Genomic DNA, 22225 nt, shown 5'->3' on the forward strand with positions numbered 1-22225 from the left:
GTGCCTTGACTGCCACATGGGTCCTGGACCTGTGGAAATCTGTGAGGGAAGCAAAGCCAACAGCCCTCTTGGTTTAACTGGCCTCATCCATGTCAATGTGAATATAGTTGGAAGCTCTCACACACAAGGCACCGGTGACCCGGCTCAGGCAGTTGTGGGCAGCAGGTTGTGACGTCCTACAGGTGTCAGTAGCAAATCTCTGGAAGGCCCAGGATGTAAAGAAATTGAGGGCTGTGGTCACCTTGACAGCCACGGGTAATGGATGGCCACCTGCTCCTCTCGGGGCAGAGATTTTCTTCCAAGAGGCTGCAGGTATCTGTGAGCATCTGCTGTTCAGAGAGGTCAAGGAGGCTGACCCTTGGCCAAAGACCCTGTGCTGAAGGTATCACCTCCTTCAAGGTGCAGCCCTGTGTCCATCCCCTCTTTTCCATACAGCTTCATGTGGTAAAGGTGTGCAAAGGAAACCCGACCGACCCGGAAGTCCGACCCGACCCGGCCCAAACCTGACACACGTCGCTGGGACCCGTTGGAGTCGGGTCAGGTAGCAAGCCTTTACCCATGTACTGATGTAAAGGTCTGCTACCCAACCCAACCGCGACGGGATCCGACGACATGTGTCGGGTTCGGGCCGGGTCATCTCGGGCTTCCGGCTCCGGCATTCGGACTGGGGTTGGGTTTTGTTCGCACACCTTTAACATGTGGCTGTGGAGAGGGCAGCTGCCGCTGCTGCTGGAGTTGCTGCTCCTGGCGCTGTGGCTGCTGAGCTGGAGTAAGTTGCGCTTCCTTCTCAGAGGTCCAAGCTACTGCAGAATGTGTAGACCCTATGGCACAGGGAAGTCTCACAGGCAGTAAGGTGAGATGACCCTTAGTGGAATCCAAGGAACCTGACAGTAATAATAGCAACAACATATATTTATATAATGCCTTTAACATAACAAAACGTCCCAGGGCACTTCACAGGAGCATTATAAAACAAGTATGAGATGGAGTCACAAAAGGAGATATTAGGTCAGATGGCCAAAAGCTTGGTCAAAGAGGTAGGTTCTAAGGAATATCTTAAAGGAAGACAGTGAGGTGGAGAGGCACAGATGTGTAGGAAGCATATTCCAGAGCTTGGGGCCTAGGCAACTGAAGGCACAGCCACCAATGGTGGATCGATTAAAATCGGGGATCCTCAAGAGGCCAGAATTAAATGAGTGCAGCGATCTTCGAGGGTTGTGGGGCTGGGAGAGATTACAGCGATAGGGAGGAGTAAAGCCATGGAGGAATTTGAAAACAAGGATGATAACAGTAGTTGGACAAAGTTGCTGATCAGAAGGAAATCAGTGAATTCAGGCTGAAAGAACTCCTCCTGTCAGCGCTAGTCTTTCGCTGTGGCTGACCACAGGCTTGTCGATTTCAGCCTTTATACTGCCACTAACAGGTCAGTTTCAATCTACTGTTACAGCCACGTGGTGAGAGGTGTGGGTAGTTCCCACTGTTCAACTCCCACCTGACCGCAATAAGTGTGCTTTTTGTTATTAAGGTTTAACTCCTTTGTGCTTTATTTGTCAAATAAACAGACAGCAACAGGCTTTCTTATAGGGTTAAAACAGAAGATTAATTATTTATTGAGCAATATGCCTTATCCTGAAATGGTCGCAACCGCATCCTCTCACATACACAAGAAGAAACAGATAGAGAGGAAAAGGGGAAAGTGGTTTTCAAGTGAGGTAAAATTTCAGGGTTCACGGTACACCTGTTGAATTCTCTTGGAGGTCAAGTTCTCATTGGTTGTAGGCCTGAGGTGTTTGTAGATTTCTCTCTTGGTTGAAAATTCAGTTTGAAGACAGAGGGTCACTTCTGCTGCATAACTTTAAAATATAATATTTATAGCAAGGTACCTCCCTTCTGACTTGCTGGATTTTCTCCCAGTTCTTAGCTGGACGAGCTGTTGAGTGATGCTTCTTTCTGGGTCTCTCTCTCTCTCTCTCTCTCTCTCTCTCCAAGGGCTGCCTTTTTAAGGTAAAATGTTTGTCACATAATTTTCTGGTAGGAGACGCTTTGGTCTCTCCCCCATGGTGATCACACAATGGCCCAGGATGTGAATAATCTGGTTATGATGTTTCCACTTCATACCTTCCTTGTTTCAGTAGAACCCATTCAATTCAGGATGGGTGTAATTACCACCTTTCAACCTGGTTAGGCATCTTTGTTCTAAACAGTGTGGCAATGTTCGAATACACATGCAGTCATCTTTTGCAGGCTTGTCCATTTTTTTTTTAAAAGTCCATTTTTGTAACTCTTCAGTTTGAGTTTGTATTTTTTCATCATTGCACTTCTCGTAAGCGTGACACTACATTGAGTTCCTGCTGTGCACTCACCTTCTCCAACTTGGTGAGGTGCAGATACAACATGGAACATGTGCACCATTGGGAAAGAACAAATCCAGGGTTAAAAAGGCTCTTCATTGTCTTCTAATTGGCTCAATTAGTTTCCCGCTAGACCAAAGGGGGTTCCCCACTGGCCTCCGAACCTACCCGAGGAAAGCGGAAGAAGGTGGGATGAAGTCAGGATCCCAACCCGATATCAATTTCAGGGGATTTAACATCCCACATACACCAAAACCTGCCTTTACCTGCTGGGAAAATTCCCCCCATAGTGCCAGCATCGGGCACTCCCAGGGCAGGCATTGTACTGTCTGATCTGAGTAAACCTCCCTCTACACCATTCCAGTAATATCATGGAGTCCCAAACCTACACCGGAATGTCTCCTGCTGCTCCAGGGTGATGTTGCATTCCCATTGCCCACACCTTGAAGTGAGATTAACCGAAAGAAAGGAACAGGGACTTGCATTTATATAGCGACTTTCACAACCTCAGGAGGTCCTGAAGTGCTTTACAGCCAATGAAATACTCTTTGAAGTGTAGTCACTGTTGTTACATAGGGAACATGCCAGCCAATTTGTGCACATCAAACTCCCAGCAATGTGAGAATCACCAGATAATCTGATTCAGTGATGTTGTTTGAGGCCAGGGCACAGGGGAGAACTTCCCTGCTCCTCTTCTAATAGTGACATGGGATCTTGTACATCCACCTGAAAGGACAGATGGGGCCTTGGTTTAGTGTCTCACTTAAAGAACGGATTAGGGAGAACTTTTGTGCTGTTGAGCAGTGCTAACAAGAGTACCAAGAACATTTCACATTGGACCCATACACCCGTCAGCCAGAGAAGACCAGCATCTTAACGGACCTGTATACCCTCCAGTCAGAGAAGGCCAGCATCTTAACGGACCCGTATACCCTCCAGTCAGAGAAGACCAGCATTTTAACGGACCTGTATACCCTCCAGTCAGAGAAGACCAGCATCTTAACGGACCTGTATACCCTCCAGCCAGAGAAGACCAGCATCTTAACGGACCTGTATACCCTCCAGCCAGAGAAGACCAGCATCTTAACGGACCTGTATACCCTCCAGCCAGAGAAGACCAGCATCTTAACGGACCTGTATACCCTCCGGCCAGAGAAGACCAGCATCTTAACGGACCTGTAAACCCTCCAGTCAGAGAAGACCAGCATCTTAACGGACCTGTAAACCCTCCAGTCAGAGAAGACCAGCATCTTAACGGACCCGTATACCTTCCAGTCAGAGAAGACCAGCATTTTAACGGACCTGTATACCCTCCAGTCAGAGAAGGCCAGCATCTTAACGGACCTGTATACCCTCCAGCCAGAGAAGACCAGCATCTTAACGGACCTGTATACCCTCCAGCCAGAGAAGACCAGCATCTTAACGGACCTGTATACCCTCCAGTCAGAGAAGACCAGCATCTTAACGGACCTGTATACCCTCCAGCCAGAGAAGACCAGCATCTTAACGGACCTGTAAACCCTCCAGTCAGAGAAGACCAGCATCTTAACGGACCTGTATACCCTCCGGCCAGAGAAGACCAGCATCTTAACGGACCTGTAAACCCTCCAGTCAGAGAAGACCAGCATCTTAACGGACCTGTATACCCTCCAGTCAGAGAAGACCAGCATCTTAACGGACCCGTCCAACCTCCAGTCAGAGAAGACCAGCATCTTAATGGACCTGTCCACCCTCCAGCCAGAGAGGACCACTATCCTAACAGTCTGGGCTGGGTTTGAGCCCAGTTCCCAGAAATAAAAGGCCCGCATTTAAACTACTGACCCAGTCAGCTCCCCTGGGACATTCAACATTAAATAAATACAGCAGGAAGCACATAGCAACTAATTTCTTTAACATATAGTTTATGGTATTAAATGATTTTTGGAGGTTATTTGAAGCATATGCTAACCTCTATTAGTTTTGAAGTGCATTAATAACTTGCATCCCACAGCCCAGTGCAAACTGGCCAGATTTGCAGATAATACCAAACAAGGAGGGACAGTTGATTCTGAACAGGTGGCTCAGGGACTACAGAATGAACGAGATAAAATGTGTAAATGGGCACGGTGAAATTTAATGTAAGGTCCTGTACGTGGAAAAGAATGGGGCCCTTCATTTCCCGTGAATGGCGTTGAAATAGTATCCAGAGGTTTCAGCATACTCAACATTACATCTCATCTAACTCATTCGGCAGGTCCCTTGAATTGAGCTGTTTTGCTCTCCCTAGTTTAGTGTCATCTCTGAATTTGACCAGTTTACACTTGCCACCCGAATCCAAGTTTTTACTGTAAACTAGAAAGAGTTGCATTCCCAATACTGATCCCTGGGCAACCTGCACAACAGCCCATGCCCTGCCACATTGACTCTCTTCTAACAAGTCTCTGCTGCTTCCCACACTTCAGAAAAAATTTATACATTCCCAGTTGTTATCTTCATTCCTTTAATTTTCTTTCTAACCAAGATGGCTCCTCGGCAGTCATCTCCCTAGGGAGCTCCTTATTGTCCACATCTATCCATGGCCTTCTGTTGCCATCTGTTGCTCTTTCTCCCCACTAAATCCTGTCCTCTGTTGTTTAAGTTCCCCTGATTCTAACAGTGGGTGCATCTTTAGCCCAAACTTCAAGTTAACTGTTAGTTTAAACAGCCTCTGTCTGCTGGTTCAAACCCATCCCCCAACTTTACCTTGTGAGCTCTGGTAAAGATCTGGATAAGACCTGGATGTGGATTTTTCTCTCAAATCTGGCTTCAAATTCCTGGCTTCACTGGACGGCAAAATCACATTCCTGCACTGAATTACATTGGGAAAAATGTAAGACTCTGCTTCCGTCTATAATCTGCTACCTTTTTCTCTGATCTGTTAGTTGTGGAAAAGATCTGGAAAAGTCTAGATCTAGATCTTCTTTCAAGCTTGGCTTCAAATTCCTGGACTTCTCTCAACATCAAGAAGATATTTTTGCTGTGGACTACTCTGGTTATAATGCAAAACCAAACTTCTGTCTCTGACTTGCTGCACTTTTGTGATATTTAAAGTAACTTTAATCAGTTTACTGCCCTTCCCCACCACTGCTGTGATTGAGAGATTTCAATCTCCTGCTGAGCCTGTGACTGACCACTGGTTATACTTGTTTTTCAGCTTCAGCCTGTTCCTGGTCAGAAAATCACTTGCCTGCACTGACTTCATTCCTAAACCACCTACAGTCATCTCAGATTCACCACCTGAGGGCATAATAGCTGAAGAGTTCGGGGGATGGAGGTGGAAACCTGGAGGTGGGAAACAGCAACCTGTAGCTGCTCCCTTCACCTACCTGGAGGACAAGATCACACCCACATTGGCGATGATTTGGGCCCTGCCAGTCGGTGCCATTAATATTAACAACATCAAGAGCTAACGGAGTAAACCTGACAAAATCTGGACAGCAGTCCCATTGGTGTTTCCCTCAAGTCAGCAACTTCCAGCAACTCCTGCACCCGAATAAGCCCCAAACGTATAGGCTTTCATCCTCTGGACACCAGCCAATGAGGTTGAGAGGGGGATGCAGATGCTAGGCAAGTCTGCACCTCCTAAAACCATACCTAGGCTATGCAGCAAACAAAGAAAGGTAACCTTTCAGCTTGGAAGCTGGAATGTGAGGACTATGTGTCCTGGAATAAACAACAACACACACTCCACAGCAAGTGTAGGCAAGACATCCCTGATTGCATGTGAGCTACACAAGCTTGATGTTGACAATGCCGCTCTACAAGAAACCAGATTAGCCAACACAGGCTCTATTTGAGAGGCTAATTACACCTTCTACTGGCATGGAAAGAGCGCTGAAGATCACCGTGAGCATGGTGTAGGCTTCGCACTGAGCAACCGGCTGACACAGTCAACTGAGGCACCAGTAGCAACCTCGGAGCCTCTATTCCCGATGGAGGCACAGTCAACATCGTATGCTGTCTATGCACCAACTCTGTACACCAGCATCTCAGATACAGAACATTTCTATGACTCCCTTGGTGACATTCTGAGCAACATCCCAAATGGCGAAAGGCTATTCAGCCTGGGTGGCTTCAAAGCACGTGCTAGAACAGAAAGTGGCCAACGTGCCTCAGTCATCATAGAGTGGGCAAGATCAACAATAACAGACAACGCCTTCTTGAGCTTTGAATGAACGTTGCATTACCAACACCCTCTTCCAGGGCAGACATCGCCACAAGGTATCATGGCATCACCCAAGGTCTGGTCATTGGCACCAACTAGACCTAGTCATCATGGGCAGGCACGATCTGCCCAGTGTTCTTCACACCTGCACCTACCATAGTGCAGATTGCGACACTGATCACTTTCTTACCAGCAGCAGAGCGAAGGTGCTTCCCCTGAAAGTTCCACAGGTCCAAATGTGACGGCCCACCATGCATCAACATCGCTTGCATAAGCAATAATGCCAAATACCAGCACTTTGCACTGTCACTAGAATGCTTGCTACTCACCAAAGCCTTAACAGGATGAAGCTTGGAAGTCACCAAGCTCAATCATCTATGAAGCAGCAGAAGTATCATTTGATAAAGGCAGAACCCGCAACAAGGGCTGGTTTGAGACCTACTCAGCTGAGATGATATCTGTCATTGATACAAAAAACAAAGCCTATGTGATGCACATATAAACCCAACAGCTAAGACACTGCATGATAGTAGCCATGACAGCTGTGCAAAGGAGAGGGAGATACTGCGCAAACAAACACTGGATCAGTTTATATCTGGAAATCCAAACTGCATGTGACAAAGGAAATCTACAAGCTATGTACAAAGGGTTCAAAGGGGCACTTAGCCCTGCCATCACCAAAGCTGCTCCCTTGAAGTTGGCAGATGGTGAAGTACTCACCAACAGAAGTAAACAGATGTTCTGCTGGATTGAACACTACTGTGAGCTGTACTCTTGTGAGTCAGACATTCTCCCAGTCTGCGCTTGATGCTGTCCCGCAACTTCCTGTCATGGGTGAGTTAGGTGAAGAACCACATCACTGCACCTCGAGAAGGCCATAGGCCGCCTAGCGAAAAGAAGGGCACCCGGCAAGGATGGAATCCCAGCCGAACTACTCAAGCACGAAAAGTTCCATTTATTGCTACACCTTTATGACCTTCTCTGTCTCTGCTGGAAAGTAGGCTCTGTTCCACAGGAGATGCGTGATGCCTAAATCATCACACTATAGAAAAACAATGGCGGCAGAGGAGACTGCAACAACTACAGGGATATCTCACTCCTTAGCATCACAGGGAAGGCCTTTGCTAGGGTTATACTTAAAAGATTCCATTTACTTGCAGACTGACAGTACCCGGAAGCACAGTGCGATTTCCATGGGAGCAGATCTACTGTGGATATGATTTTCTCCATACGCCAGCTACAAGAGAAGTGTAGGGAACAGAGTATACTCTTTTACCTTACTTTTGTCGATCTCACTTGTCCTTCGCCACTGTCAGCAGAGCAGGCTCTACAAGATTTTGGGAAAAATTGGCTGTCCAACAAAGCTCCTCAGTCTCATACACTCTTTCAACATGCACTACACTCTACAGTTTGATGGCTCCCTTTCCAACAGTTTTGGAGTGAAGGATGGAGTGAAACAGAGTTGTGTCCTGGTTCTCACTCCGTTTGGCATCATTTTCTCCATGCTCCTGGCCTTCGCCTTCCCTGCAGATATGGAAGGAGTCTATTCGCACACTAGGTCAGACAGTAAGCTCTACAATCTATCAAGGCTGAATGCAAAGACAAAAATACATCACGTTGTGCCAGGTTGAGGGGAAACCCCAACATACAGTGAAATCTGTACCCCTAAATCCTGTACTGGCATTTAGAGGACCTTCCAGCAGAGGACTGGTGAATTGTAAGGGACCACTGCCGAAAACAAAATGGGACAGACTGGCACAGGGCTGGCAAAATGTTAGAGAGGAAAGAGGAAAAAGGGACAAGGAGGACAGGTTACAGGAGATCCAAGAGGATTCCCAAATGAAAACCCCTTCTGTCCGGTCAAGAAACCCCAAAATGTTTGATAAATTACATCTGCCTATATAAATGCAGACACCAGAAGCAGCCCAACAGAGTTGCTAACAGCATTTACAGAAACCTGCTGGAACAAAGAGAGTCCTCAAGAGGGCAGAGAAACTGTGAAGGTGATGTCTCACTGAGTCAAAGTGCCACAGGGGAGTGCAGTAGAATCTGGACAAATACCTGCAAGCAGGAATGTCCCAGAGGACAAAGGGAAGATTAGCAAAGAAATTCCCCCCCCCCCACCGCCCACAGTAATCAGGAGAAAAGGGAACCAACCATGCCCTAAAGTGAAAAGCCCTTGCATAACTCATCAAAGCACTGAAAGAGAGATCAGAGTGGATCCATCCACAGCTGACGCTCATGAGCAGAACTCCAAACCAGGGCTAATTAAATCTAAGCCTCCTCTGCAGACCTCAACAGGAACAAAGGCATCCTAGGCAGTCATGGAAATGTGTGAACTGCAAACCTCCCCAAAAATCACATGTTTATTGGGATGGCCATTCCCAACATATTACAGACTGATAGTGAAGGAATTTCAAACCCCTTTGGGCAACACATAACTATCTCAGACCCACCTCAAGGGAAAAGGGGCAGTTTAAAGCAGCACTGCTACAAAGGGAGGACAGGCTGTAACACTTTTTTGGATTTCTGAATGAATGAGAATGAATGAGAAAAATGCATGTATGTTTTCCTGTACTTTCTCTTCTTTCTATTTTTCCAATGAAATGCTCTCCTAATATCACATTTCATTCTGCTAGATGTGGAGGTGTGATGGAAACCATACCTGCCAAAATTAGATTCATTAATTCCGTCATATGGAATATTATTTTTGAACTGTTGCTGAACTTGAAATAACTTGTTTAAAAAGACCACAACCGTGATTGAAAACATGGCTGCACATTTGCATTCTAAAAGACAGTTGCATGAAGAAGACAATGGGAGTATTCCCTGATTCAGTTGGCCAGATGGAGTTGTCAATAATGATGATCAAGAGACATTAAATGTGTAAGAGCCAGCATTCCACCTGCCAACCAACATCGCCCCCCCCCACCCCCACCCCCCCCAACCACTGCCACTGAGAGTGTCTGCTAAGCTTGAAGGAATTGAAGGAATCCACAAATCTCGCAGGTGAGTCTGCTCTAAACAAGGAGCTAGTCACATGACTGACCTGATGGCCAACCTGGAGTTAATTGAATTGTGCTCACAGAACAGTTTTGGGGGGAAACTGCAATTGAACTTCAAGAAGAGAGCATCTCTCTCTCTCTCACACTTAAAGTTCCAGGGACCCAACGAAGTAACTTAAGCCTCCAGACAGAAGACCAGCGAAACAAGTTTATAAGTATGCACTGGGCCCCAACGAGAACTGCAAGACTTAACTTCAAAAAAAGACTTTACATCCAATCCAAAACCAGTAACTGAACTCCAGCTTTAGTTACTTCAAACCTTTCCCCTTCTTTCTCCCCCTCTGTCTCTATTTGAGTGTGTGTTTATCGCGTATGCATGCTAGCGTGGTCGGGTTGAGTATTTTTAGTAATTTTAACTGAATTAGAGTTTTGAGGTTAATAAACTTACACCTTTCTTGTTTAAATCTGAGAAAGCTTGTCTGGTTGATTTCTTTGCCATTATAATTAGGGAGCAGTGAGCAAGGACTCACTGAAAGAGAAGCTAAAATACGGTGTTTTAAAAGTTAAACCATGTTTCGGCCAAACCAGGAAAAGGCTGAGAGGAGGAGCCCTAGACCTGTCCTCACTTGGTCGTAACAGCATCCTGATCAGAGAACTTCTCTACACTGATGATGCTGCCCTAGTTGCTCACACAGAAACTCAGCTACAAAGACTCATGGACTGTCTCTACCATGCTTGTAACTTGTTCTCCTTGACTATAAGCATCAGGAAAACTGTGGTCATGGACAAGGTTGCATCTCCGCCCCCGATCACACTAAATAACACCCCACTGGAAGTGGTTAGCAAATTCTACTACCTTGGGTCCATGGTGACAGACAATCTGTCCCTTGATGCAGAGTTCGATACACGCATAGGGAAAGCAGCTACCACCTTTGGCCAACTTGCAAAGTGCACATGGGATAACACCAAGCTGACCCTTGGGACCAAGCTGATGGTTTATAAGGCCTGTGCTCTCAACACCTTGCTATATGGCTATGAAACATGGCTGACTTACAGCTACCAGGAAAAGAATCTCGATAATTTACATCTCCATTGGCTGTGGTGCATTATTGGTATATCTTGGCAGGACAAAATCACAATTGTGGCAGTCCTCGCAAAGGCAGAGCTCCCCAAGTGTGTTGGCACTAATCAAATAGAGGTGGCTTCGGTGGATTGGACACATCTGCAGAATGGAAGATGGTCGCATACCCAAGGACCTTCTGTATGGTGCAGCAGCTGGTGCCAGATGACCAATGGGGCGCCCAAAGCACCACTTCGAGGATGCTTGCAAGGGTGAAATGAAGGCTCTAAATGTCGACTATCTCACCTGAGAGTCTCAAGCTGGTGAAAGAAAGAGGGAAATGGTGACACATTCTGTGGACTGGTGTGCACTACCACGACAACCAGTTGCTACGGCAGCTTGGCAACAGGCACCAATGTCAAAAACAACAACTCACAGTGTCACTTGGTAGCTTCACGTATGATACTTGTGGCAGAACCTGCCTGTCAAGGTTTGGCCTTCACAGCCATCAGCAAAGGTGCACCAAGAGAAGACACCCTACCTAAGCGGATTGATTACTATGTGTTCATCTTTCATAGATGAAGGATGCGAATCAACCTTCATTCTCCTTGTTTTAATTTGCAGTCACAGCCTATTGTGTGTATGCTTGTCGAAGTCTAGGTATATCACATCTTGATGCTTTCTTTGAGTTCTTGTTAGTGTAGTCTCTCCAAGTTTTCCCAATCTCTCCCTTTTTGTGTAAGGAGTCTGCTCTTATCTGTCTGCCATCTTTTCTCTTCTGTATGTCTCTCCTTGTAGGCTGTGTATACCCACTCTAGAAACAAATACAGAAACATACAGACAGAAAGATGTCTTAGTCGCCATTCTGTAAGTGGAGACAACATTAAACAAAGTTAATTAAAATTGTTCTGTGCAAATAAAACAAAGCTAAATTAAACCTTGTGACATAAGTATTGGGTTTTGCTGAATCTAAATAAGAAAAATAGCAGAGCTCCAGATCAGCAGCAAAGGCACTGAAATATTTCAGTTTAAATCCATCATTTAATCAATCTTATTAAAATAATGAAATCCATTTGAATGGAAACTTTACAAATTGACAGTCGTGCATGAATATAGATAGGTTTCTTTTTGTGAAATTTATTATTCAGGTTTGGCAAATGGGATTGATTTCAAACTACAATTAATCCAGGAGCAGGTTCAGATCATGCTTTGAAAATGCTATATTTTAAAAACTTCTCTGAGCTTTACCTGACCTGACTCTGCCTGCAGCAATTTGGGGAAGGATGGGAATTGTGAGGATATTTCTGTTACTAATACTTAGCAGATAAGCTGCTTATCAACACTGACTTTGAATTACTGCTGGAATAGAGTATCAGAAAGGTGAGGAGGGGTGAAATATCAGCCTTGGCTCAGTGGTTGCACACTTGTCACTGAGTTAGAAGGTTGTGCAAGTCTCTCTTTCTTCTTTCTGATTTGGTGAGCCCAGTTAAAATTCCCCCGGAACTGACGCATGAGCATGTAGCCCTTAAAGCTCACCGTTAAAGGGATTCACTGTTGAAGGGATGCAGCTATTTAAAGGCAATGGTTTTTCCAAATGATAAAGTAAATGTTTCCTTCCAAAGGATCAAAAATGCTCAGACAAGTATTCAGTCTTTGAAAGACTTTATACAGCCCGGTTCACAACCTCAGAATGCCCCATCGTATGTTAGTACTAAAGAAATACTTTGGAAATACTTGGTCACTGTTGCCAAATTGCGCACAGCAAGCTGCCACATACAGCAATGAAATAAATAACTAGAAAATCTGTTTTAATGATGTTTGTTGAAGGATAAATATTGACAATGCCCCTCCCCCCACCCTTATTTGAAATAGTGGGACCTATTACATCCACTTGACAGGGCAGTTGGAGCCTCCGTTTAACACTCCATTGTTTTGTGCAGCACACTGGTCAAACAGTGCAGTACTCTCTCAGTCCTGTCCCCCTGACAGTGCAGTACGCCCTCAGTCCTGCCCCTCTGATAGTGCAGTACTCTCTCAGTCCTGTCCCTCTGACACTGCAGCACTCTCTCAGTCCTGTCCCTCTGACAATGCAGCACTCCCTCAGTCCTGTCTCTCTGACAATGCAGCACTCCCTCAGTCCTGTCCCTCTGACAATGCAGCACTCCCTCAGTCCTGTCTCTCTGACACTGCAGCACTCTCTCAGTCCTGTCCCTCTGACAGTGCAGCACTTCCTCAGTCCTGTCTCTCTGACAATGCAATGCTCCTTCAATCCTGCCCCTTTGACAGTGCAGGGCTGTCTCAGTCCTGCCTCTGTGACAGTGCAGCACTCCCTCAGTCCTGTCTCTCTGACAATGCAATGTTCCATCAATCCTGCCCCTCTGACAGTGCAGCACTCCCTCAATCCCGCCCCTCTGACACTGCAGCACTCCCTCAGTCCTGTCTCTCTGACAGTGCAGCACTCCCTCAGTCCTGTCACTCTGACAGTGCAATGCTCCTTCATTCCTGCCGCTTTGACAGTGCAGGGCTGTCTCAGTCCTGCCTCTGTGACAGTGCAGCACTCCCTCAATCCCGCCCCTCTGACACTGCAGCACTCTCTCAGTCCTGCCTCTGTGACAGTGCAGCACTCCCTCAGTCCTGCCCCTCTGACACTGCAGCACTCTCTCAGTCCTGCCCCTCTGAGACTGCAGCACTCCCTCAGTCCTGCCCCTCTGACAGTGCAGCACTCCCTCAGTCCTGCCCCTCTGACACTGCAGCACTCCCTCAGACCTGCTACTCTGACAGTGCAGCACTCCCTCAGTCCTGCCCCTCTGACACTGCAATGCTCCTTCAATCCTGCCTTTATGACAGTGCAGTGTTGCCTCAGTCCTGTCCCTCTGACACTGCAGCACACCCTCATTCCTGCCCCTCTGACAGTGCAGCATTTAGAATTAGAATTAGAATTTTTTTTAGAATTAGAACATTACAGCGCAGTACAGGCCCTTCGGCCCTCGATGTTGCGCCGACCATCTGACCTACACTATTCCATTTTCATCCATATGTCTATCCAATGACCACTTAAATGCCCTTAAAGTTGGCGAGTCTACTACTGTTGCAGGCAGGGCGTTCCACGCCCCTACTACTCTCTGCGTAAAGAAACTACCTCTGACATCTGTCCTATATCTTTCACCCCTCAACTTAAAGCTATGTCCCCTCGTGTTTGCCATCATCATCCGAGGAAAAAGACTCTCACTATCCACCCTATCTAACCCTCTGATTATCTTGTATGTCTCTATTAAGTCACCTCTCCTCCTCCTTCTCTCTAACGAAAACAACCCCAAGTCCCTCAGCCTTTCCTCGTAAGACCTTCCCTCCATACCAGGCAACATCCTAGTAAATCTCCTCTGCACCCTTTCCAAAGCTTCCACATCCTTCCTATAATGCGGTGACCAGAACTGCACGCAATACTCAAGGTGCGGTCTCACCAGAGTTTTGTACAGCTGCAGCATGACCTCGTGGCTCCGAAACTCGATCCCCCTACTAATAAAAGCTAACACACCAGTATTGTACTGGAGTGTCAGCCTGGATTACATGCTGAAGTCTCTGGAATGGGACCTGAATCCCCAAACTTTTACATCAATGGTAAGAGTCTTGCCCGCTGAGCTATGGCTGACATATTGCCCAGACTATATAAGGGGAAAATGATGGCCAAGAATTAACTGACAGAAAATCCATTGTGGAGGATTGAAACTGAGTCAGCGAGCAATTGGTGACATGAAGCAGCCTGTAGCCCACTAGGTGGAATAGATTTGAAGAGGCTAATCCTGTTTGGCACAGGCAGAAGGCACTAAACTAGGCAGCCCATGTATTCACATCATCCATGCCTCAGTAGGAACAGTCAAGATGAGAGGTACTATTGAAAACCTTAACCCCTCTCTACTTCCATGGGCTTCACACACAGACCATGGGACTGATTATCATCTTGCTACTGCCCTGTTTATATGTAAAAATGTAAGAGCTGGCAGGACCATAATCATCTCAGAAATAATGCTAACTTCCTGCTAGAGATCCACCCGCTCTGACTTTCAGACAGACCTCAATTAAGGTGCGAGAGTTGCCACTGGAAATGGGTGAGGCCTTGTTAATATATGCAAGTCAGGGTGAATCAATGTTGCCAGGGCTCCACCCCATTTTCACCTCCACCGTCCTGCACATTGCTATTCCTCAGCCTGTTCACAAACCATGGGATGGACCTGTACAACCCTTCTCCAGTGGAATTTAAAGGGACCGTCATCTGTGGCTCAATTGGTAGCATTCTTGAACCTGAGTTAGAAGGTTCTGGGTTCAGGTCCCACTCCAGGATTTAAACACAAGAGTTAAGACTGTCTCGCCAGTGCAGTACTGAGAATGTGCTGCAATGGACAGAGGTGTGGTCTGTCTGGTGAGATGTCAAACTAAGGCCCTGTTGTCCTTTCAGGTTGGTGTAAATGATCCCCTGGCTCTATTTTGAAGAGCAGGGGAGTTCTCCCCAGTATCCTGGCCAATATTTATCCTTCAATCAACATCACAAAAACAGATTATGCTGTCATTATCATATCATTGCTTGTGGGAGTTTGTGTGTGCTAATTGGCTGCCGTGTTTCCTGCATGACAACAGTGACTACACTTCAAAAAGCACTTCATTGGCTGTAAAGCACTTTGGGACGTATGGTGTTCGTGAAAGGTGCTATATAAATGCAAGTCTTTATTTTTTTTTTTAATTCTGTAAAGTGTTGGGAGATACTTTGCTTCCATTGCACTGTGTATTTTTTTTGCCACTTCACTTACTGAATTGTGATGTAGTGGCTGCAGAGCATTCTGAACTTTAAAGGGGCTTCTGGCATTACAATTATTTCTTCATGGCTGTCTTTCTGGGAATCCCTCTTGTCAAAGGACAAGGAGGAAGAGGAGCAGGAGGAAGGGTAACCAGAGGCATTGCTGCAGGGAGACCAATTAGATGGGACACTCTCATAGGAACCCTAACCTTCCCAAGACGTTCTAGATCCATGACAGCAAATCTGCAGTCACTGGGGAGCAGTGCATGGGGAGCCTGTACTTCTCCAGGGAGGTTACCATATAGTTATGCCTCCTCCTGTAACAAAACATGCAACCCACTCTCACAGCGAGTCAATATAGCCCTGAACCTCTTTTCCAAGCAGTCACCAGTGATATCACTAACACCAGTCAGTCTACAGTCCATACTGGATTAAGCAGGTGACTGATGCCACGTTTTGTAGAGCAAACACTTTCATCATTTTCCCCCTGGACAACCAGAAGCAGCAAGGTAAAGCTCTGGGTTTTGCACAGATTGCAGTATAATGGTCAGCACTCATGTCACCCAGCATGCTGCTTCACACAGCCCCACTGCCTTCATGAACCACAAGGACCTCCTCTCTATTAATGCACGCCTGGTGTATGATCAGCAGCAGCCCATCCTGCAGATCTGCGCCTGTTTTTCTGGCAGCTGCCATGAAACATGTATACTGCAGCAATGGTCCACCACTCCACTCTCGTCCGGCACAGCAAGTAAGAGGCTGGCTACGTATGGACAAGGGCTGTCCCCTGCTCATTTGACTCCTGACTCCTCTCAGGAACCCATGCTCAGTTTCCAAACTGTGCTACAGATGCATGGATCAATTAGAGCCCTTTTTGAACAGCCCATTGGGATCCTCAAGCAACAATTCCAATGCTGGGATGGGTCTGGGGCATCCTGCAATGCAACTCACAAAGAATGTCTCCTATGGTAATGGTTTTAAGTATTCCGCTTAACTGAGCTCTGAGGGGGAGGATACTGAGGAAATACGAGTTTGTGAGGATGTGGCAGGAGTCCAACAGTTTCCTGCAGCCAGAGTTGTTGGGCAACAGTTCATTGAAGAACACATTAGCTGAATGATCCCTGTGACCCCGCATTAACAGTCATCTCCCCCAGTCTTTCCACCCTTGAGTAAACTACATCTAGCCAAAGACCAACATTGATGTTCAGGTCAAACTAATTGCAGAGTCATCAACTACTACAGGAACCCTCTCTGTACACAAACATTTCAAACAGCATTAAGACTTTATTCACTTACACAAATACCTACACCTGTTTTAAGTACTCTTTTACCAACTCTAATACTTGTAAGAGGTGCTCCCTCAGTGGCTGTAAGGCCAAAGTACATTTGAAGCACCTAGAAAACAGGAACAGGGAAAAGGGTTGGCACGTAATGGCAAGGGTAAGCTGTGGCCGATGATTGGATGTTAGTAATCCCAAGGCACTATTTTGAAAAGAGCAAGGCATTCTCACCTGTGTCCGAGGCCAATATCTATCCCTCAACCAACATTACTACAACACATTATCTAGTTATTTATCTCCTTCCTGTTTTTTGGGAGCTTGCTGTGTGCAAATTGGCTACTACGTTTCCTACATTACAACGGAGACTATACTTCAAAGATACTTAATTCACTGTGAATGGCTTTGTTCTGAGGTTGTGGAAGGTGCTGTATAAATACAAACTTTTTCTTTCTAATGGATGGATGTTGCTGAGTGTAATTGGCGATACTAACGGGAATGATTTTTAACAAAGGTTACTCATCTTTTTCAGAGTGCGATCGTGATCGACCCCCTTGCAATCTATGAAGACAAACTGAGGACTATGCTGGAAAAGAGGCTGGAAGGTATTGTTCGTGAAGCTGCTTTGATGGCAGACTCCTCCTGCACACGTGACCTGCATCGTGAGCACATTATAACAGAGTGCAATGCCGTGCGCCAAGCACTTCAGGATCTGCTGTCTGAATATATGAGTAATGTGAGTCATCACTTTCTCTTACTTATTTAAAAAGAATTACACATGTCGAAGTATCATTCCATTTTTTATTAACAAAAATGTGCAGAAATCCTTTGAGAATATGAACATCTTGAGCTGTGGAGTGAAGCTACTATTCCAAAAAATATATTGATTAATCATGAGAATGATTAATACTGCTTAGAGTGATTAGACAGCTTTACCATCAGCAGGAGTATATACATTCTCCACTGTTGTCTGTAGGACTAACACAAAGCATTAGTTTATGACAAACATATGATACTGTTGTGCTGAATTTCAGTTATGTCTTCTTAATGGCGATGGATGAACCAAAGCTGCATGTCCAGGGTCTCTGAGCTTTTATCTCCATGGACTGCAAAGGTATAGACCACAAAGTAGTAGGCCTCAAGGGGCTTTCCAATCCTGCATTTTCTAGTCATTAGAAGTACAATGAGGATGTGGAATATCAAGGACTTGGGGACGCAGATGTGCAAAATCCAAGCCATGAGGCTCGAGCCCCTGTTCCCATTAATTTACCTGCATGTCAGAATGTCTCAGTGTTCTTCTTTGGCATTTATCCACCAACTGGCACCAAGAACAGCCTTTTCTGAATCCCCGTCCCACGAAGTTTACACAGAACAAACTGACAAATAAGAATTGTAAGTGTAAATATTGCTACGTCGCCTGGGCTTTGTGAGCCAGATTGCCAAAGCTTTGTGGAGGGGGTGGGGGAGGGGGGGTTGCAGGTGTACATGTATCCCCTAGATGCAAATCCCTGTCTGGCATGAAAGGAGATCAGAACCAGATTGTTAGCAAATCCCTGTGAATGGGCGAGTAGTGCGACAAACCCCAGGTCTCACTGAAATGTTTAAGTGTTCCTGCGGGATGCTAAATGTGTGAACCTCTCATATAGAGTCGTTGATTACATTCGTAACAGCACTGTCAGTGAAAAGTTACCTCTCTAACTGTTAAACACTTAACCCAGTTGCCATTAAGTGGAATAATTGGCACCACAGTCCCTGGCATCCTGGAGAGAAGGCAGATGGCACCATTACTGCAGCTGTGGAGATTGGATACAAGCTACAGTGAGCATCACTACAGTGCAAGAGATAACGGATGATATCATGAAAATGATTAAGCTTATTTATCCAACTTTGCACTTCTGGCTCATTTATCACCTGTCGTAATGAGAGCTGGGACTAAGCAGGATGTGCTTTTGACACTTTGAGGCAGACAGTAAAAATATAATTTGGGTTTAGGGTTACCAACCCTTGCAGGAGTCTCCAGGAAGTAAAGATTAATCTCCAGGACATGGATGTGAGCAAAACCTCGAACGAAAATCAGCGGAGAGTTAAGAAATTGTATTGCTGTTTAAATGTGGTCTATTAGTTATTTTAAAAAATCACTAATTGAGAAATGAAGAGTCTCTTCGCTTTCCGATTGGTGGACAAAGGCAGTGAATCATGATGATCCACGTGTCGGGCAACCAATGGAAGTAGCGTGGATGCAGGGTGAATGGAGACAGGAGGTCATGTGATAACACCTCCAGGAATTTGTCCAGCCAGAGTTGGCAACCCTATTTGGACTAGTCCTTTAAACATAACCAAAGTTAGCATTCTATTTGTTTGTGTACAAGTGAACAAGTACGAGTGTCTTTAATGTGAATTTTTATGGGTTAACCTACTTTGCATATTCATCTGCTTACACATTCTTACCCAGTGTTAAAGAAGTTTTAAGTGTAGGAACCACCTTTTTACAATGTAATTACTGCACATGTATGACTGCTTTGCATGAAAAACGCTACTTCTTATGTAAACTGTTTCTCTTTGTAAGAAATGCTGTAACTGCACTTGAGGTCTTTTTTTAAAAGAAGTTTGAAGCTCTCATCTGTTAGTTCGACATACCCCTGAGATACTATGGGGAGTTTTGTGACTAGCAATTTTAATTGAATGCACCTCCCCCCCCCATCACCTCGCCAATTCAATCCCCAAAATCCAGGCAACTCAGTCCTGTCTCTGCTTGAATTTCTTATTCAATGGTATGTCTTGTATGAACTTGCTGGGCATGGAGGTTTGGAAAGGGCTGATCTGAGTGCTGTTGCCACGTTGATTGATAAATCTGTTCATAACAGCAACTCGAAATAGATGTAAGTTAATGGGGCCATGGAATTGAAGTCCACACCCGCAGGTTCCAGGGCACCTATGCATCCCATGAAGACAGAAGGCTTGGACTCCCCTGGGTTAAGTATCAGGGAAACTCTCCCCTGGAAGAGTTTATAGTTGAAAGTGGAAAGGTGACTGGTATTACTTTGCTGCTATGGAGCCGGAGGTGAAGGTGCAAAGATTCTTTTTCATAATGCAACGATTATTGCTCTCTCATTAAAGCATCGAGTTGAAGTCAATCAGCAATGAAATAATTTGTTTCTAATGGGATATTATTTTGCAATGATGATTTGAACATTTTGGTTCACCTTGTTCTCAGATGTCTGCTTTCGTAAATAATTCTGAATCGCTCACCGTAACATCAAAGTGTAACTGTGCATTTATGCCCATTAAACTGAACATGCAATGGGCAATTGCTGAACGATGTATGCTGCACATACACATCCTGAGGGTAATGTAATCCAGTCTTAATACAATTCGTAATACTGTCATAAGGCATCTTTCGTGCATGTCTTTTTGAATTTTAGTGGTATGAAACCATGTACAGTCTGAAATGTTGTCATCCATTCATTTTTAAACATGTACCTTGTCAAGAACAAAGCAAAATTAAAATGATGAGCCGGATCTTACTGGAGTGGGACATTTTGTGGTGTTTCTAGTTAGTTAGATGCTTTCCTGCATCCTTCTGCTTGTTTTTTTTTTGCCCTTTAAGTTGGTGGTATTGTGAGCTGGGAATGGCGCGGCAAGAGCAAAGAGGCATCTGGGACTTCAGTAAAAAACGTGGTCAACAGGGAAGGAAGTAGGGTGAATGACAGGCAAATCAGGTACAGAAAGAGAAAGAGAAATAGAGAGAGAGAGAGAGAGAGAGAGAGAGTGAGGAAATTCCCAATAACAATAGACTACATGCATGAATGAGATTGAACACTTTAAATTGTTCCCTTTCAAGTTGATTGGCATTACATTAACAATTATCACAAGGTTGAAAAGGTACTTATGCTCTTAATTACCAGATGTAACTTTCCAAGGGAGTTTAATGGGCAATTAATGTGCAAATCCAACAAGTTCTTAAAAATAATTGGGAGGCAAAGGGCAGGATATTGTTAGTTTGAAGCAAATGGTGGAACAGCGTAAATCAACCAGCAAGTTCTGGAATTTGCAACTCATGGCATATCTCTTAATGAATGTTCCCTCTAGTTTCTCTTTGCTGTGCGTGGCCCGTTTCTTGCGCTGCATGGTCCTTTACCAAGATGGCAGCTTGCACTAAATGTGAGCTAAACCAATGTTTCGGCTCAAGACCCTATTTTAGACATCTCGTTACCTCTTTAGGCTAAAAGCACTCGGCAAAAGTTGCCCCCAATCTAAGAATTTAAGGATGAATGCAAAGGAAATATCAACTTCAGGATATTTCTGTATGTTTTTACCTGGATCACATCAGGCTCAATCTTCCTGGAAAAAATTGGCATGTTAATGTGTAAATTGAACAGCCTTCAAACAGGTGTTTTTTAATAGCATAGCACCCATTGAGTGCCAGTTTTCATCTTTGGCCAAAATAACCCCATTTTCCTTTTATTAAATGATTTCCTACTCCAGCAACATTATCCCATTTTAACTCCGAGCTCTCAGACTGCTCATGCTCACTTTCACTGCAGTTATTGGCTGGCTGTTCCTCTTATAATTTGAATGTGGTGCAACAGACAGATACCTGACTATTCTGAGCAGAATACGGATGGGCAATGTCTCATGAAAGTATCATTTGAAATGTAGGATTTCACTTCAGGGGTAGAGGCTGTTACCCTTTTGTGACTCCCTTAGTAGAATATGCCCTCTTGATTTTTTATCATTGTTTATTAATGTTGTGAATATGGCCTTATCATGTAAGAGAAATGAAACCAATTATTGCTTACACAAGTATTCTGATGAAAAGGTACAGAATAAACCCCATGTAAATAGAGTTTATGTAAAGTGCGTATTGGCGAAGTTTGCATCAAAGATAAAGATTAAGCATTGGCTCTGATTAGCGATGAATCTTTCAGGTGAGTTCTGCTGCTGAAACAGATGTTTCCCTGACCTTGGTCTAACACAGTTCCTGTCTTTTGTCAAGTACATGTATACTGGCGCTGTCTGGATTGCCAGCTTGTTGTTCAGATGTAGCAGATTTATTTGATTGCTCAGTGACCTTTCTACTTCTGTAGGATTCCAGCTTGTGTACAGACTAAATAAATTCTTACAAGTTACCCAGAAGTAAGGCAACAATCAAAGAAAGACTAATTCATGAATTGGAAAGCAGATTTGTAGCTGTGGAGTCCGGGCCTTGAAATTGCACAGGGTGCCTGATCCAGTGAAATGATCCCTACTCTAAGTATAGGATGCACCACCAATGTCTGCAGACACCACTGGACTTTGACTTAACCACCCTTTGTCTGCTTTTTCTCATCACACTGTTACCAAGATAAATAAAAGTAAAATACTGCGGATGCTGGAAATCTGAAATGAAAACAGGAAGTGCTGGAAAATCTCAGTTGGTCAGGCAGCATCTGTGGAGAGAGAAGCAGAGTTAACGTTTCAGGGCAGTGACCTTTCATCAGAACTGGCAAAGGTTAGAAATGTAATAGGTTTTAAACATGTAAAGTGGGGGTTGGGGGGGGGAAGAGAACAAAAGAAAAGA

At 45.0% G+C, this 22225-nt stretch overlaps 1 protein-coding gene across 1 annotated transcript in view; it reads left to right on the forward strand.

Moving 5' to 3' along the window:
* LOC137380511 (catenin alpha-3-like) overlaps positions 1-22225 on the forward strand; it is a 2550805-nt gene that overhangs the window by 448600 nt on the left and 2079980 nt on the right. The window contains exon 7 of the mRNA XM_068052420.1: positions 17198-17401. Within this exon, the coding sequence (XP_067908521.1) occupies positions 17198-17401 (204 nt within the window). The remainder of the gene's footprint in view (positions 1-17197; positions 17402-22225) is intronic.

This window comes from Heterodontus francisci, chromosome 20 (genome assembly GCF_036365525.1).
Source record: "Heterodontus francisci isolate sHetFra1 chromosome 20, sHetFra1.hap1, whole genome shotgun sequence".
Taxonomy (NCBI): Eukaryota; Metazoa; Chordata; class Chondrichthyes; order Heterodontiformes; family Heterodontidae; genus Heterodontus; species Heterodontus francisci.